Source organism: Stegostoma tigrinum, chromosome 30 (genome assembly GCF_030684315.1).
Source record: "Stegostoma tigrinum isolate sSteTig4 chromosome 30, sSteTig4.hap1, whole genome shotgun sequence".
NCBI lineage: Eukaryota > Metazoa > Chordata > Chondrichthyes > Orectolobiformes > Stegostomatidae > Stegostoma > Stegostoma tigrinum.
Window position 1 is genome coordinate 1,693,841 of NC_081383.1, and position 14,736 is coordinate 1,708,576.

General features: G+C 44.4%; 1 protein-coding gene across 2 annotated transcripts in view; it reads left to right on the forward strand.

The window, feature by feature from the left end:
- ell (elongation factor RNA polymerase II) overlaps positions 1-14,736 on the forward strand; it is a 137,882-nt gene that overhangs the window by 113,725 nt on the left and 9,421 nt on the right. For both annotated transcript variants that reach the window (XM_048559883.2, XM_048559884.2), the window contains 3 exons: positions 6,760-6,853; positions 9,087-9,597; positions 11,803-11,869. In XM_048559883.2, coding sequence (XP_048415840.1) covers positions 6,760-6,853; positions 9,087-9,597; positions 11,803-11,869 — 672 coding nt within the window. The remainder of the gene's footprint in view (positions 1-6,759; positions 6,854-9,086; positions 9,598-11,802; positions 11,870-14,736) is intronic.

The window sequence follows — 14,736 nt, forward strand, 5'->3', positions numbered from 1 at the left end:
TAGCATCAGATGATTGGAGGATGGCAAATGCCGTTCCCTTGTTCAAGAAAGGGAATAGGGATAATCCTGGGAATTACAGACCAGTCAGTCTGTCTTCTGTGGTGGGCAAATTATTGGATGGGATTCTGAGAGATAGTATTTATGATTGTTTGGAAGAGCATAGTTTGATTAGAAATAGCCAGCATGACTTTGTGAGGGGCAGGTCGTGCCTCACAAGCCTTAATGAATTCGTTGAGGATGTGACAAAAAGCATTGAAGGTAGAGCAGTGGATATGGTGTATATGGATTTTAGCAAGGCATTTGGTAAGGCTCTCCATGGTAGGTTCATTCAGAAAGTAACAAGGCATGGGATTCAGGGAAATTTGGCTGACTGGATACAGAATTGGCTGTCCAATAGAAGACAGAGGGTAGTAGCAGATGGCAAGTATTCAGTCTGGAGCTCGGTGACTAGTGGTGTTCTGCAGGGAACTGTTCTGGGACCTCTGCTCTCTGCGGTCTTTATAAATGACTTGGATGAGGAAGTGGAAGGGTGGGTTAGTACGTTTGCCGATGACATGAAGGTTGGTGGAGTTGTGGACAGCGTGGAGGGCTGTTGTAGATCGCAATGGGACATTGACAGGAATCAGAGCTGGGAAAAGAAGTGGCAGATGGAATTCAACCCAGAAAAGTGTAAAGTGATTCATTTTGGATGGTTGAATTTGAATGCAGAATACAGGGTTAATGGCAGGATTCTTGGCCATGTGAAGGAACAGAAGAATCTTGGGGTCCACGTCCATAGATCCCTCAAAGTTGCCACCCAAATTGATAGGGTTGTTAAGAAGTGATATGGTGTGTTGGCTTTCATTGGCAGGGCGATTGAGTTTAAGAGCCGTGAGGTTATGCTGCAACTCGATAAAACTCTGGTTAGACCACACTTGGAATATTGTGTTCCGTTCTGGCCACCTCTATTATAGGAAGGATGTGGAAGCTTTGGAGAGGGTGCAGAGGAGATTTACCAGAATGCAGGTCTTATGAGGAAAGATTGAGGGAGTTAGGTCTTTTCTCATTGGAGCGAAGGAGGATGAGAAATGACTTCATAGAGGTGTACATGATGATGAGAGGCACAGATAGTCGGAGACTTTTTCTCAGGGTGGAAATGGCTATCAGGAGGAAGCATAATTTTAAGGTGATTGGAGGAAAGTATAAGGGGAGGTGTCAGAGGTAGGTTCTTTCTACAGAGTGATGGGTGTGTAGAATGCACTGTCAGCGGTGGTAGGAGAGTCAGATACATTAGGGACATTCCTAGCAACTCATGGATAGGCATATGGATGATAGTAGAATGTAGAGTATGCAGGTTAGTTTGATTTCAGTGTGGGATATAGGTTGGCACAACATTGTGGGCTGAAGGGCCTGTACTGTGCTGTATTTTTCTATGTTCTATGACCTTACAAACACATCAAACAGCAAATTTGATCAGGACCAATCCCATAGATATCTCCAAATTATTCTGTCCTCCGAAAAAGGGGCTAACAATGCTTCACTTTTGATGGAACCAAAACAAAGTTGCTGGAACAGCTCAGCAGGTCTGGCAGCATCTGTGGAGGAGAAAACAGTTAACGTTTCAGGTCTGGTGACCCTTCCTCAGAAGTGAAACTATCCATCATGAACTCTAGTATTTGTAATATTTCACCTTGCTGTTCAGGCACTGTGTTCCCCAGACTCTTAGAAACTGTGCTTTGGCTTTTCGCAGACAGTGAGCTTTACCAAGCCTGTATTGCCCTTGGCTTTGTTTCCCAAGTTCTAACCTAGCACTGCAAAAACACCATTTATGGGTTTCTTTCACCCTTGCCCACAACGGCACTGAACTCCCAGAACCAAGGCAGCACAGTGGCTCAGAGATTAGCACTGCTGCCCCAAAGTGCCAGGGACCTCGGTTCAATTCCAGCGTCGGGCTGCTGTCTGTGTGGAGTTTGCAAGTTCTTCCCGTGTCTGCGTGGGTTTCCTCTAGTGTCCTCCCAAAGTTCAAAAATGTGCAGGTTAGGTGGATTGGCTATGCTAAATTGCTCATAGTGTCCAGGGTATGGGGTGGGTTTGGTTGGCATTCTGTTTGGCAGGTTGATTTGGACTCGATGGGTCAAATGGCCTGCTTCCACACTAGGGATTCTGATTCTATGACTTCCAGAGCCTTGACTAAATTGTTTAACAGTTCATTGAATATCCTTCTGAGTTGTAACAGTACAATACAGTCCAACTGCTCTTGACTTCTCAGGAGTCCCCAGTTACACAGACTTGGATATAATTCAGTTGCCTTTTCAATAATCCAGTAAACAGTTATTTTCTGCATTGAGTTTGCTTCTGTCTTTACCTGACTTCTCTCATTGGCTGTGACACCAGAATTGTTCTCACTATCCCCAGAACAATTTTGAGTTTTGTATTGAGTCTTGCGACACGTCCTGCCCTTGTTTCTAGGCAAATGTAATGTCACTGATATTTTGAAACAGCAAGGTGTAGCTACCAGCAGTGGGATTTGAATGTAACAGCCTCATGTCCTCTGAATGTTCTGGTGTTCATTGAAACATGTACTAGCTATTGTACCACAAACTGATAAAATAAAGAATAAATTCACAATGCTCTGCAAAGGACAGCAGTGCCATCCTTAGCTGCGGAGTAAAGAGTGACTCTGCAAATTTAGTGGGTATTCTTGTGCTTTTATGCAAATAGTCCTACAGCATGGAAACAGACCGTTTGGTTTAACTCTTCTGCTCCAACTAGACATCTCAGTGTTAGCATACTCCCATTTGCCAGCTGTTGCCCCATATCCCTCTAAACCCTCCATATTCATATGCCCATCCAGATGCCTTTTAAATGTTGTAATTGTACCTGTCTCCTCCATTTCCTCTGGCAGCTCGTTCCAGACATGCACCATCCTCTGCATTTAAAAAATTACCCCTCAGATCCTTTTTAGATTTTTCCCCTCCCACTCTAAACCTATGCCCTCTAGGTTGGGACACCCCATACCGAGTGAAAAAGACTGGCTATTCACCCTATCTATGCCACTCATGATATTATAAACCTTGATAAGGTCACCCCTCTGCCTCTGACACTCCATGTAGAATGGTGTTTGCTCTCTTCCTATGTGAAGCCTGTTATTCTAAGGAAGCCCCTTTTAAATATTCAGCATTTTATTAGTTTGTATATTATGATGTTCTGATCTCCATTAAAATCAGAGTGCAGTATTGTCCTAGTGCTCTTTATCAGCTGTAATCTTTTGGTTGTGCCTGAGGAGTCAATCGCTTGCTGCAATCTGCTTTCTCAACAGGGTTTCCTCCATCTGAACCATTATTTTCTCATGACCTGTATTACTGGTTCTGCAGCAGCTAAGGCTATAAATATGCACAGGAAAGAATGGGTTTAACTGAATAAACAGTTCGAGGTGCAGCCACTCGGGCATCAGCAAAGAAAATGCTACCTGAAATATTTCCAACTGCTGTGGCATTTATTTGGTGGGCACCATGGAGCATGGAACATTGCAGTTGTGCTAAGGGAGGTCTTGAAGGAAGCTGCAGCTTATTGTATTTTCTCAACAGTGTCCAATATTGGTTCTATATTCTATATTCCATATTCCTTTTTCAAAAGGTATGAAAGGGATTGTATGATGCAAGACAAGTGATGACATATCCAGAGAGTGACAAGTGACAACTTGTAAGAGGAATTGTTTTTGAATGTCATTATTCAAATACTGCTGGAAGACAAAAGGGATGACCCAGCATACACTCGAGAGTCGTGTTCAGTAGCTGATGTTTTAACTTGCGAGGGGAGACTGCAACTAAGAGTGTAAGGCATCCAGAAAATGTGTTCTTAACCTCAGAATGGTTAGGATGGTACTCTGTCATTTGGAGTGGTTGAGTTGAATAACATGCATTTAAGGGGAAGCTAGATAAACATGAGGCAGAAGAAAATAAATTGCATTGCTAGAGATAACGGAGAAAGGGTGTGGAGCATAAGCATCAACATTACTCTGTTAGGCAAGAGATAATGGGAACTGCAGATGCTGGAGAATCCAAGATAATAAAACGTGAGGCTGGATGAACACAGCAGGCCAAGCAGCATCTCAGGAGCACAAAAGCTGACGTTTCGGGCCTAGACTCTTCATCAGAGAGCTCTCTGATGAAGGGTCTAGGCCCGAAACATCAGCTTTTGTGCTCCTGAGATGCTGCTTGGCCTGCTGTGTTCATCCAGCCTCTCGTTTTATTACTCTGTTAGGCAAGTCTGTTTCAATGTAATACATTCAAATGATTTAAGTTTAGGGTGTGACTTCTTTTACCACTCTTCAGTCTGTCCCAAAAAAGCTATCAATGCTGGGGATTAATTAAAATTTCTGTAGCTGAGATTGATGAACTTCCCCTTGGATTAAGGGAATCTCGGGGTATCGAGCAAAATCACAGAGCTGTCTGCTGATGCAGTCCCAAGGTCGTGCTGCAGTTGTGGTGCCACCCTCAAACGGGACAGTAAAATTAAACTCGTTCTCCTGATCAAAACAGCCCCTCAAACAACATGAACTCCAAAATTCATTGTATGAATTTTAAGGAAATAAACACAATACGAATGTTCGTAATGTTTACAACAGTTGCAAGATTCCAGTATGCTCGTTCATGTGGATTGATCTTGTATGTTTGTTTGCGGGGAGGAGCCCACAAGCACTTACTTCTGAGGGTTGACTCTCTAATGGCTATTATATTTAATGAAATACCAATCCCTTGAGAGTAAATCACTATAAATTGATTTGATTCTTTACAACACAGAAGACCTCTCTAAACTCAAGGATAATTAATTTTCATGTTCAACTATGAACTTGTTTACCAAATAGCCAGGTGAAGGTTTTTTCAATAAAAGCAAAATATTGTGGATAATGGAAATCTGAAATAAAAGCACAAGTACTAGGAAATCTTGGGAGAACTTCAGTTCTGAAAAAGTCTCATTTGACTGGAAACATTGTTTGTTTTTCTCTCACTGCCAGTGCTACCAGACCTGATTTCTTAAGCACTTTGTCTTTTTTTTAAGGCTCTTTCAAAGCTAGGTTGATGGGTGAACCAAAGACCATCAGTGTTGTGATGGTAGAATAGAGGCAGGAGGTAGCTGTGCTGTAAAAAAAAAAGTTTCTAAACAGTCATCATCAATGCTAGTCAACTTATTTTTCATTCTACTAACATCCCATGCTTAGTTGCCTGAGATTTTGCTCCATTAGGCTCTCCCTCTTGTCCAGTGTCTTGAACTGAGCGTGACACGATGACCCCTAACCCTATAGTAGGTCAGAAAGCACACACAAACCTGAAGTGTATTAATATGTGCCCGTTCTCACGTTCAACCTGCTTCACAATAACAACCCAGCTGCTGCCTCACCTCATCCTACACAAACATGCATATCCCTCCACCCACCCACCCTAAAAACGTTGAAGGGATCACAACTTTCCTTTTGGGCTGTATTCACATTTTGAAACCAAATTTATTTGAAAAAGACCCTTCAATGTGACAGAATGGAACTTCACAGGATTAGTAATTAGCAGAATTTGATAGTCACTTTGGGAGATATAATCGATCAATGAAATAGGGTTTAAGGAGTCTTTTAAAGTATGAAGTCGAGGCAGTGTTTTGGGGAGAGGATTACCTCCCTATAGGACAGGAGTTGCCAGCAATGGTAGAAAAAACTGGGAAAGTACAAAATGCCAAATTTCAGGGATAGCAAATATCTCTGCGGTTGCAGGGAAGAGACAAAAGCAAGGCCATGGAGGAATTTGAAAACGAGGGGGGAAGCACAGACAGAAATTTGTTGATATTATGGAGTTTGCACATTCTCCCTGTGTCTGTGTGGGTTTTCTCCCGGTGCTCTGGTTTCCTCCAATGGTCCAGTGATGTGTCGGCTAGGTGGATTGACCATGCTAAATTGCCCATAGTGTTCTTTGATGTGTCGATTAGGGGGAATGGGCTGGGTGGGATGCTGTGAGAGTCAGTGTGGACTTGTTGTGCCAAAGGGCCTGTTTCCACTCTTAGGAATTCTAAGAAAAAACATCTGTGCAAAATTTAAAAATAAAAGCGTGATAGAGCTGTACAAGATGATGAGAGGCATAGATAGAGTGGGTAGCCATAGACTTTTCCCCAGGGCGGAAATGACTATTATAAGGGGACATAATTTTAAGGTGATTGGAGGAAGGTAAGGGAGAAATGTGAGAGGTAGGCTCTTTACACAGAGGGCAGTGGGTGCGTGGAATGTGCTGCTGGCAGTGGTAGTGGTGTCAGATACACTAGGGACATTGAAGCGACTCATGGATAGGCAAATGGACGATAGTAAAATGTAGGGTATGCAAGGTAGTTTGATCTCAGAGTAGGATAGTAGGTCGGTGCAATGTTGTGGACTGAAGGGCCTGTTCTGAACTGTACTGTTCTATGTTCTAATTACTGTGGCTCCAAAGATGTTGTCATGATCAAATAGTAAGCTGGATTTTTTTTCAATTTATTGCGAATGTGCTGAGAGACGTTGAACTGTCATGTGGAATCCAGTGAGCATGGTCAGGCATTGGGCCAAGGTTTCTTTCGGCAAGTGTTGCCGACACTGATTTTGTCCTTGGTGTGGTCATGTGCAATGTACACCAGGGTGATCTCGTGATGTGGGTGACTGTACTGCCTTGCTCTCCATGAATGTTATGCTAATCTTATGGCAAAGTCTCTTCATCTTGCTTCATGCTGAGCCTTCTGTCACTGTTAGAGATTGTTCTGTTTCTGCAGGAAATCCTGTCAACCCCACAATACCACTGGGGGCTCTGGGGAGACACCTTCATCAAGTCCAAAGGACAGTGCAAACTCAGCCTCTCCGCCGCAGGTATGACACAGCATGTGCTAATGACTGTCTCTGTTTTTATATCCACTGTATTTAGTCCTTTAAGGACAAGCTTTGTGACGTACCATACTGGAATGACAATTATAACAGCCCCACCTGGTGGGTGTTCAAGTAATTACAGACAAAAATTAATGGGTAACCCAGTAAACTGGATTTATTTAAACTTGTTTTCATCTGGCAAGTTTCAGTGTGAGCCAGTCAGTTCACAGTTCTGTTCCACCGAAATAAGTCCTTAGATTGTGCCTAAGTCTTAAGAGTGGAGCTCAAACCAGAAACCTGCCGACTTCAATAAGATGCACCTCCTGAGGAATCAGTCAAACAATTGTTACTGTGCTGAGCTCTGAACAATTGGTGCCAATCAAAAGACTGACACTAGGCAAAAATTGCCCTGAACACACAGTCGGTGCTGTTTTGCTTGGAATTTTCCTTCTCCTTGTTCTAGTAAGATAGCATTGTGTATACAACTCTCAATGTGTTCCAGTAACTTGTTTAGAAAGCTTCAAACATCATCTTACGGTTTCCTTGCTTTAAAGCAGTCTCATCTCCCATTTTACTCCACAGCCCAAACAGCAAAATGTGGATTTTACACTAGAAAAATGTAAAGTTTAATTGCCTTTGAGAACATAGTGGTTAGTTGTTCAAGGTTGAATGCCTGGACCTTCGCTCAGTTAACCATTCTGTAGGAGTACTTTTAGGCAGTGTCAGTTCAGAAGCTCTACCGTGTGGCAATTCTGGTTCTGAACTTACTCTTGTCCACACCAGCAATGGCCACTTTTTATTCTGTTGTCAAGGCACTGGAGTCAGGTAAAACATCATTATCACCTCACAGATGAGGTTTCTCATTCCAAATAAACAAACGGACTGAGGTCTGAGAGACCCAATATATATCAGCTTAACCACTTACAAGAGCATTTTAACAATGAACTTACAAACACTATCCCTTGTCATGTTTGTGGGTTACGTGCTTCAAGGCAGAAAGCCAACCTAGGTGATTCCTGCTGATCGTAATCATCATCTTGCAGCAGATTCATAAGAAGCAAAAAGAACAGCAGACTACATGGCTCCTCAAGACTGTACCACTGTTCATTAAAGTCTTTATCTTCTTTCAGCTGGCGTCAATTAGGCTTTCCCAATTAATTCCCATAATTCCGAAGCTATTAGCTTCAACAATTGAACATCCACAGCTAACTGTGACAGAATATTCCAAAGATTTCTCATCTGTCTAATCCTGTGTGGTGAGACTGATGCTAGACTCTCCAGCTAGGAGAGCAGTTTCTCAAGAGCTATCCTGTTATGTCCTTTACAAATTTTATATTCGTTAAAGATTATCTCACATTAGGTATAGGTATACTAAAAATGATAAACTCAGTATATTCACAGAGGATAATCTCAAATTGAAGGATGTAATGTGCAACAAAAGTTGAATAGTTTTTTGAGGTATAGCCACCCAGAGCTGAAGGGGCCAAAATTATTCATTGAACTTCTGCTGTCGTCTCATCAAAGCAGCAAAACTTCCTTATTCTTGTATTCTAGCCCCCTTTCAACGCAGGCTAAAATGCTGAAAACACCATATGCTGGAGATCACAGTGGGTCAGGCAGCATCCATGGAGAGAGAACCTACTAACATTTCAAGTCTAGATGACTTATCACAGCTAAAACACTATTAACTTTGCTAATTATTTGATGTTTGCTTGTTAACTTACAGTGACTTGTGTACAAGATTCTAGTTCTAAATATCATTTATTCTCAGATTTTTTTTACAAAGTTCTGCTTTCCTACCTAACAAACTGGATAATTTCACATTTCCCCAAATTGTTCAGCATGTACTTACTTGCCCATATACTTAACTAGTTTGTGTCCCTTCGCAACCTCTTAGTGCTGTGTTGGTGCAGGGGTAATGTTCCTGTCTCTGGACCTGAAAGCCTAAGTTCAAGTCCCACCTGCTCCAGCGAGGTTGCGAGTTAAGTGATGGTCCAGATATATAATGACAAAACCCACACAATTAATATTAACTTTATTCCAGTTTAATTAATGATGAAAAATGAAAAACTACTTGGTGATAACATTCCACCTGATTCTTGTGTCTAATTTTGTTTTGTATTGAAGAGTTTGGTAAATTTTCTAGAGTATTATTTACTCATATACCAAGTTAAATGTGTTCTATCAGTTTGCGCTGTGTTTACTCTGAAGTAACTTGAAGCATCTTGTGTCCTAGAAACGATTGCTACCCAATGATTTCATTGATCCACTGGCCAATAAGAAACCAAGAATATCTCTGTTGACGAGCCGGGTTCCACCAACTTTAAATGGCAGGTTAAATCCCGCCAATGGGAAAGAGACGGGAGCTCCATCAGTCCAGACGGCTGCTGCCGATTCAATTAGCTCCACCACCACCTTGCCAACTCTTGTGGAGAATCAGAGACCTCTCAATCTTTCATCAGAAGTCAGCAACATTTCAAATCGCAATGTTTCAAATCACAATGGCCAGGACTCGGAAAGCCAGGAGACCCCAGAGCGAACAGTCTGCCCACGACCCCCTCATTATCCTCATCCCAGTGCACCTTCACTCCACATGAAGCCAAAGAAAAAATCTAAAAAACACAAAGACAAGGAGCGAGTAAAGGACAAGGAAGGCAGCGAGGAAGGGTGTGGAGAGCGTGTAAGAGACTGTGAATTTCTTCAGAGCTGCAAGGAGCAGAAGAAAATTGTTCCACAGAAGGCTGCAGGTGAGTGTTCACAAAATCAACACAACTTTATTCACAGATGGGAGACCTTTTGGTCCATCATACTTTTGCTGTCAGATAAGGAAGCATCCAGCCTCAATCTACCTTCTGTCTCTTACTCCAAAGCTTTGCAGGTTATGACTGGATATCCAAGTATTTTTTCAAATTTGAATTTTTCTGCCTCTAGCATCTTTTCAGGTCAAAGTTCTAGAACCTGAATATCCTCTGGGTGAAAAGATTTCTCTTCAAGCCCATAGTTTTCTTTTCCCTTCAATCTGTTCTGTGTAATTTTGGATTCTCAACCATGAAATTAGGGCCTTTCTATCTACTCCATTATACCCCTTTAATCTTTAATTAGGTTGAATTAGATCCCCCCATAGTCTCAGAGATAGTAAGAACTGCCGATGTGGGAGAGGGGTCCCATCCTGAAACGTCAGCTTTCCTGCTCCTCTGATGCTGCCTGGCCTGCTGTGTTCATCCAGCTCCACACGGTGTTATCCCCTCAGTCTCTTCCGTCCCAAAGTAAACAGCCCTCCTTATCCGAGATAACAAGGTGTGGAGCTGGAGGAACACAGCAGGCCAAGCAGCATCAGAGGACCAGGAAAGCTGACGTTTCAGGTGTAGACTCTTCTTCAGAAAATATTTCTGAAGTAGGGTCCAGACCCGAAAGACCTGCTTCCTGCTTCTGGGCCAATTTTGGCTCCAACTTCTTATTCTGCTTTGGAATCTGCAGAATTTACTCTTCTGACTAATTCATTATGGAGGACTTTATCAAAGGCCTTGTTAAAATACATATGGATCACATTCAAACACATTATTCTAATCAACTGTCCCACTATTACCTCTTAAAACATCCATCATTTGTCAGATCTTTTGCTTAATGAGTTTCTTTCTAAAAGAATATTTATCACATTACATAGAACGTTTTTGCAATATTTTTTCGCATTACTGAGATTAAATTGACTGGCCACGTATTGTTCAGTTCATTCCTTCTATTTTGAAATAATGAGACAGTGTTAGGTGTTGTCCACCCCTCCTCTAACATACACTTGGAGACAATTGGGAAAGTGGTTAGCAGTTCAGAGTGTAGAAAGAATTTCATCTGGCCCTCTTTCAGATTTTAAATCCCTTAATGCTTTCATTATGTTGTTAATTTCATCCAATATTTCACACCCTCAATTTTCTTTTAGCCTCTTTATACCTAAAATCCTTAGAACAGAGAATATTCAGCTGTCAATCTTTCCCGTGTTTCAATTATCTGTCAGTAACAGGTATACTGTTATAGAGCCACATCTTACTCTGTGCTTTCGGCTTATCTGTTTAATTCATCTCACGCTGACTCTCAGGCATGTATCCCTCACGCCCAGTCTCTGAGGCATAGGACTCCCCCTGGGGCATGAATCCCTCACAGTCCCTGATTTCTCTTGTCTACTTCCTCCTGTTATTTCTGCCTTCTAATCCTAGTGACCTGCTGCGTATTACCAGCATTGCTGCTTTATTTCAGGTATACATTTTTTGGGTCGCTGCAGTCCTGGGACCTGTTGGTTCGAATACATCAATTTTTCAGCAGTTTTGTGGTGAAGCCACCAGAGGGCCCTGTTTCTATTCTTTTCCCAAATACTCCCGTTGGCACAGTGCTCGTCCAGTATATGAATGGAAGCAGAGTGCTATAATGCTGCCAGTAAATGGACTGTAATTGTGTGGTATGGAGGAGCCACAATTCACTGACAGGCTGCTTATTGCCATTTCCAGCATTTTGCACCTCAACACAGAAAACTGCCTGTGTGGCTCTGTCTAATTGTCAAGCGAACTGCACTCTGCCACTGTGGGTGTAATCTTCCTTTTCACTCCAAGCTGTGTAAGTCCTACGAGGATTGATGGCACAGTTTGAACAACATGAACCAGGATAACAATAAGACACCTTACCCATGATAATGCTCAACCAGTCCTCCAGCGCAGTGACCTCCAAGTGCAATAAAGCTGTTTGGCATTTCCATTGGAATACAACAATCCCAGCCTCTTTGAGAGGCAGTGGGGTAGGGTCCGGTGCAGTTGGACATAGACCTGGGCCTGGTCTGGGGTGGGGGGAACGGTGAGCTGTTGGTCCTGGGGCTAAAGAAGCCAAGTTGTTAATGGGCAGAAAGTGGTTTTGGAAGCTTTGGCTTCCTGTGTTTATTTTATTTTAAACATCAGTTTGTTTCCTTGTAGGGTTGAATGGGATGTGCAACAGCACAAGTGTTCCAACATCGACATCAGATGTGCCTGATTATTTAGTGTAAGTACATGTTGTGTAGAAGGTTCCAGGCGAGCCCTTTGTGCTGTCTGGAGTAATGTTGCTTTCAGTCTTATTCTTCCCAACTCATTCAAGTCCTGCATCTGTTCGAATGTTGAGCATGCTCCAATTAGTGCCCACTCTTCATTTGTCAACCCTTTTAGCAGTCATTATATTGCAGTCAATCCTGATCATGTCACTGCTGCTTTAGTAGATGCGTTCATGCTGATATAGGTCTGCCACTGGCTAAGGAGTAGTATCACTGGTAAATAATATTCTTTCCCCCTGTTTTCAAGTTACTGTTATTACTCAGACTCAGCTAACGTCATGAAATCTAAGAGGTCTGCAGCAGGTAGCTCAGTTTCTTCTGGATTGGCCACTTGACATCTAAAAGCAGCTTCTTTCTCCTGCAGAGTGGTGAGTCCTGAAGTGACTGATTGGCTTGATATAGGATCCTGAAACCAAGTTAAAAGGTGTTGTCTAAAGGGACAATGGCAGCATACTTATGTTTTTGCTCACTCCTGCTATTATTTTCTCGGCGTTTGCCTGGGTGTGTTGGAGATGGTTGGCAGCTTCGCAGATTTGTCTCCAGTTTACGCGGTTTTTGGTGAGACGTTCCCAGGAGTCGGTGGGATGTTGCATTTCTTCAGGGAGGCTTTGAGGGCATCCTTGAAACATTTCCTCTACTCTCCTCATAATCGCCTACTGTGTTGAAGTTTGGAGTCAAGAGCTTGTTTTGGAGTTCCTGAGTCAGGCTTTGGGATAATGTGGTTCAGCCAGCACAGCGGATAGACAGGACCCAGTGCTGGGGATGTTGGCCTGAGAGAGGGCACCCATCTCGCCATTACACTTGCAAAAGTTTGAGGAGGTATTGGATTTGTGATGGATCTCTTGGTAAGAATTGCATTTGTCGGTTGTCATTGCAGCAGTGGAGAATGGTGACAAGGTTTGAAGAGGGCTCCCCATAGTTCTCCACGTTGACACAGATGGAGGCCTTTATGAGGCTCAAGAAAGCGATGTTCCAAGGCTGCTGCTGGTGGCTCAATATATTGGAAGTTGGCCCCCGTCCTTACTGAGATAATAAAATGTGAGGCTGGATGAACACAGCAGGCCCAGCAGAATCTCGGGAGCACAAAAGCTGACGTTTCGGGCCTAGACCCTTCATCAGAGAGGGGGATGGGGTGAGGGTTCTGGAATAAATAGGGAGAGAGGGGGAGGCGGACCAAAGATGGAGAGTAAAGAAGGTAGGTGGAGAGGAGAGTATAGGTGGGGAGGTAGGGAGGGGATAGGTCAGTCCAGGGAAGACGGACAGGTCAAGGAGGTGGGATGAGGTTAGTAGGTAGATGGGGGTGCGGCTTGGGGTGGGAGGAAGGGATGGGTGAGAGGAAGAACCGGTTAGGGAGGCAGAGACAGGTTGGACTGGTTTTGGGATGCAGTGGGTCGGGGGGAAGAGCTGGGCTGGTTGTGTGGTGCAGTGGGGGGAGGGGACGAACTGGGCTGGTTTAGGGATGCAGTAGGGGAAGGGGAGATTTTGAAACTGGTGAAGTCCACATTGATACCATTAGGCTGCAGGGTTCCCAGGCGGAATATGAGTTGCTGTTCCTGCAACCTTTGGGTGGCATCATTGTGGCACTGCAGGAGGCCCATGATGGACATGTCATCAAGAGAATGGGAGGGGGAGTGGAAATGGTTTGCGACTGGGAGGTGCAGTTGTTTGTTGCGAACTGAGCGGAGGTGTTCTGCAAAGCGGTCTCCAAGCCTCCGCTTGGTTTTCCCAATGTAGAGGAAGCCACACTGGGTACAGTGGATGCAGTATACCACATTGGCAGATGTGCAGGTGAACCTCTGCTTGATGTGGAATGTCATCTTGGGGCCTGGGATAGGGGTGAGGGAGGAGGTGTGGGGGCAAGTGTAGCATTTCCTGCGGTTGCAGGGGAAGGTGCCGGGTGTGGTGGGGTTGGAGGGCAGTGTGGAGCGAACAAGGGAGTCACGGAGAGAGTGGTCTGTCCGGAAAGCAGACAGGGGTGGGGATGGAAAAATGTCTTGGGTGGTGGGGTCGGATTGTAAATGGTGGAAGTGTCGGAGGATGATGCGTTGTATCCGGAGGTTGGTGGGGTGGTGTGTGAGAACGAGGGGGATCCTCTTTGGGCAGTTTTGGCGGGGGCGGGGTGTGAGGGATGTGTTGCGGGAAATATGGGAGACGCGGTTAAGGGCGTTCTCGATCACTGTGGGGGGAAAATTGCGGTCCTTGAAGAACTTGGACATCTGGGATGTGCAGGAGTGGAATGTCTTGTCGTGGGAGCAGATGCGGCGGAGGAATTGGGAATAGGGGATGGAATTTTTGCAGGAGAGTGCGTGGGAGGAGGTGTATTCTAGGTACCTGTGGGAGTCGGTGGGCTTGAAATAGACATCAGTTACAAGCTGGTTGCCTGAGATGGAGACTGAGAGGTCCAGGAAGGTGAGGGATGTGCTGGAGGTGGCCCAGGTGAACTGAAGGTTGGGGTGGAAGGTGTTGGTGAAGTGGATGAACTGTTTGAGCTCCTCTGGGGAGCAAGAGGCGGCGCCGATACAGTCATCAATGTACCGGAGGAAGAGGTGGGGTCTGGGGCCTGTGTAGGTGCGGAAGAGGGACTGTTCCACGTAACCTACAAAGAGGCAGGCATAGCTGGGGCCCGTGCGGGTGCCCATGGCCCTCCCCTTAGTCTGTAGGAAGTGGGAGGAGTCAAAAGAGAAGTTGTTGAGGGTGAGGACGAGTTCAGCTAGGTGGATGAGGGTGTCGGTGGAGGGGGACTGGTCGGGCCTGCGGGACAGGAAGAAGCGGAGGGCCTTGAGGCCATCTGCATGCGGAATGCACGTGTATAGGGACTGGA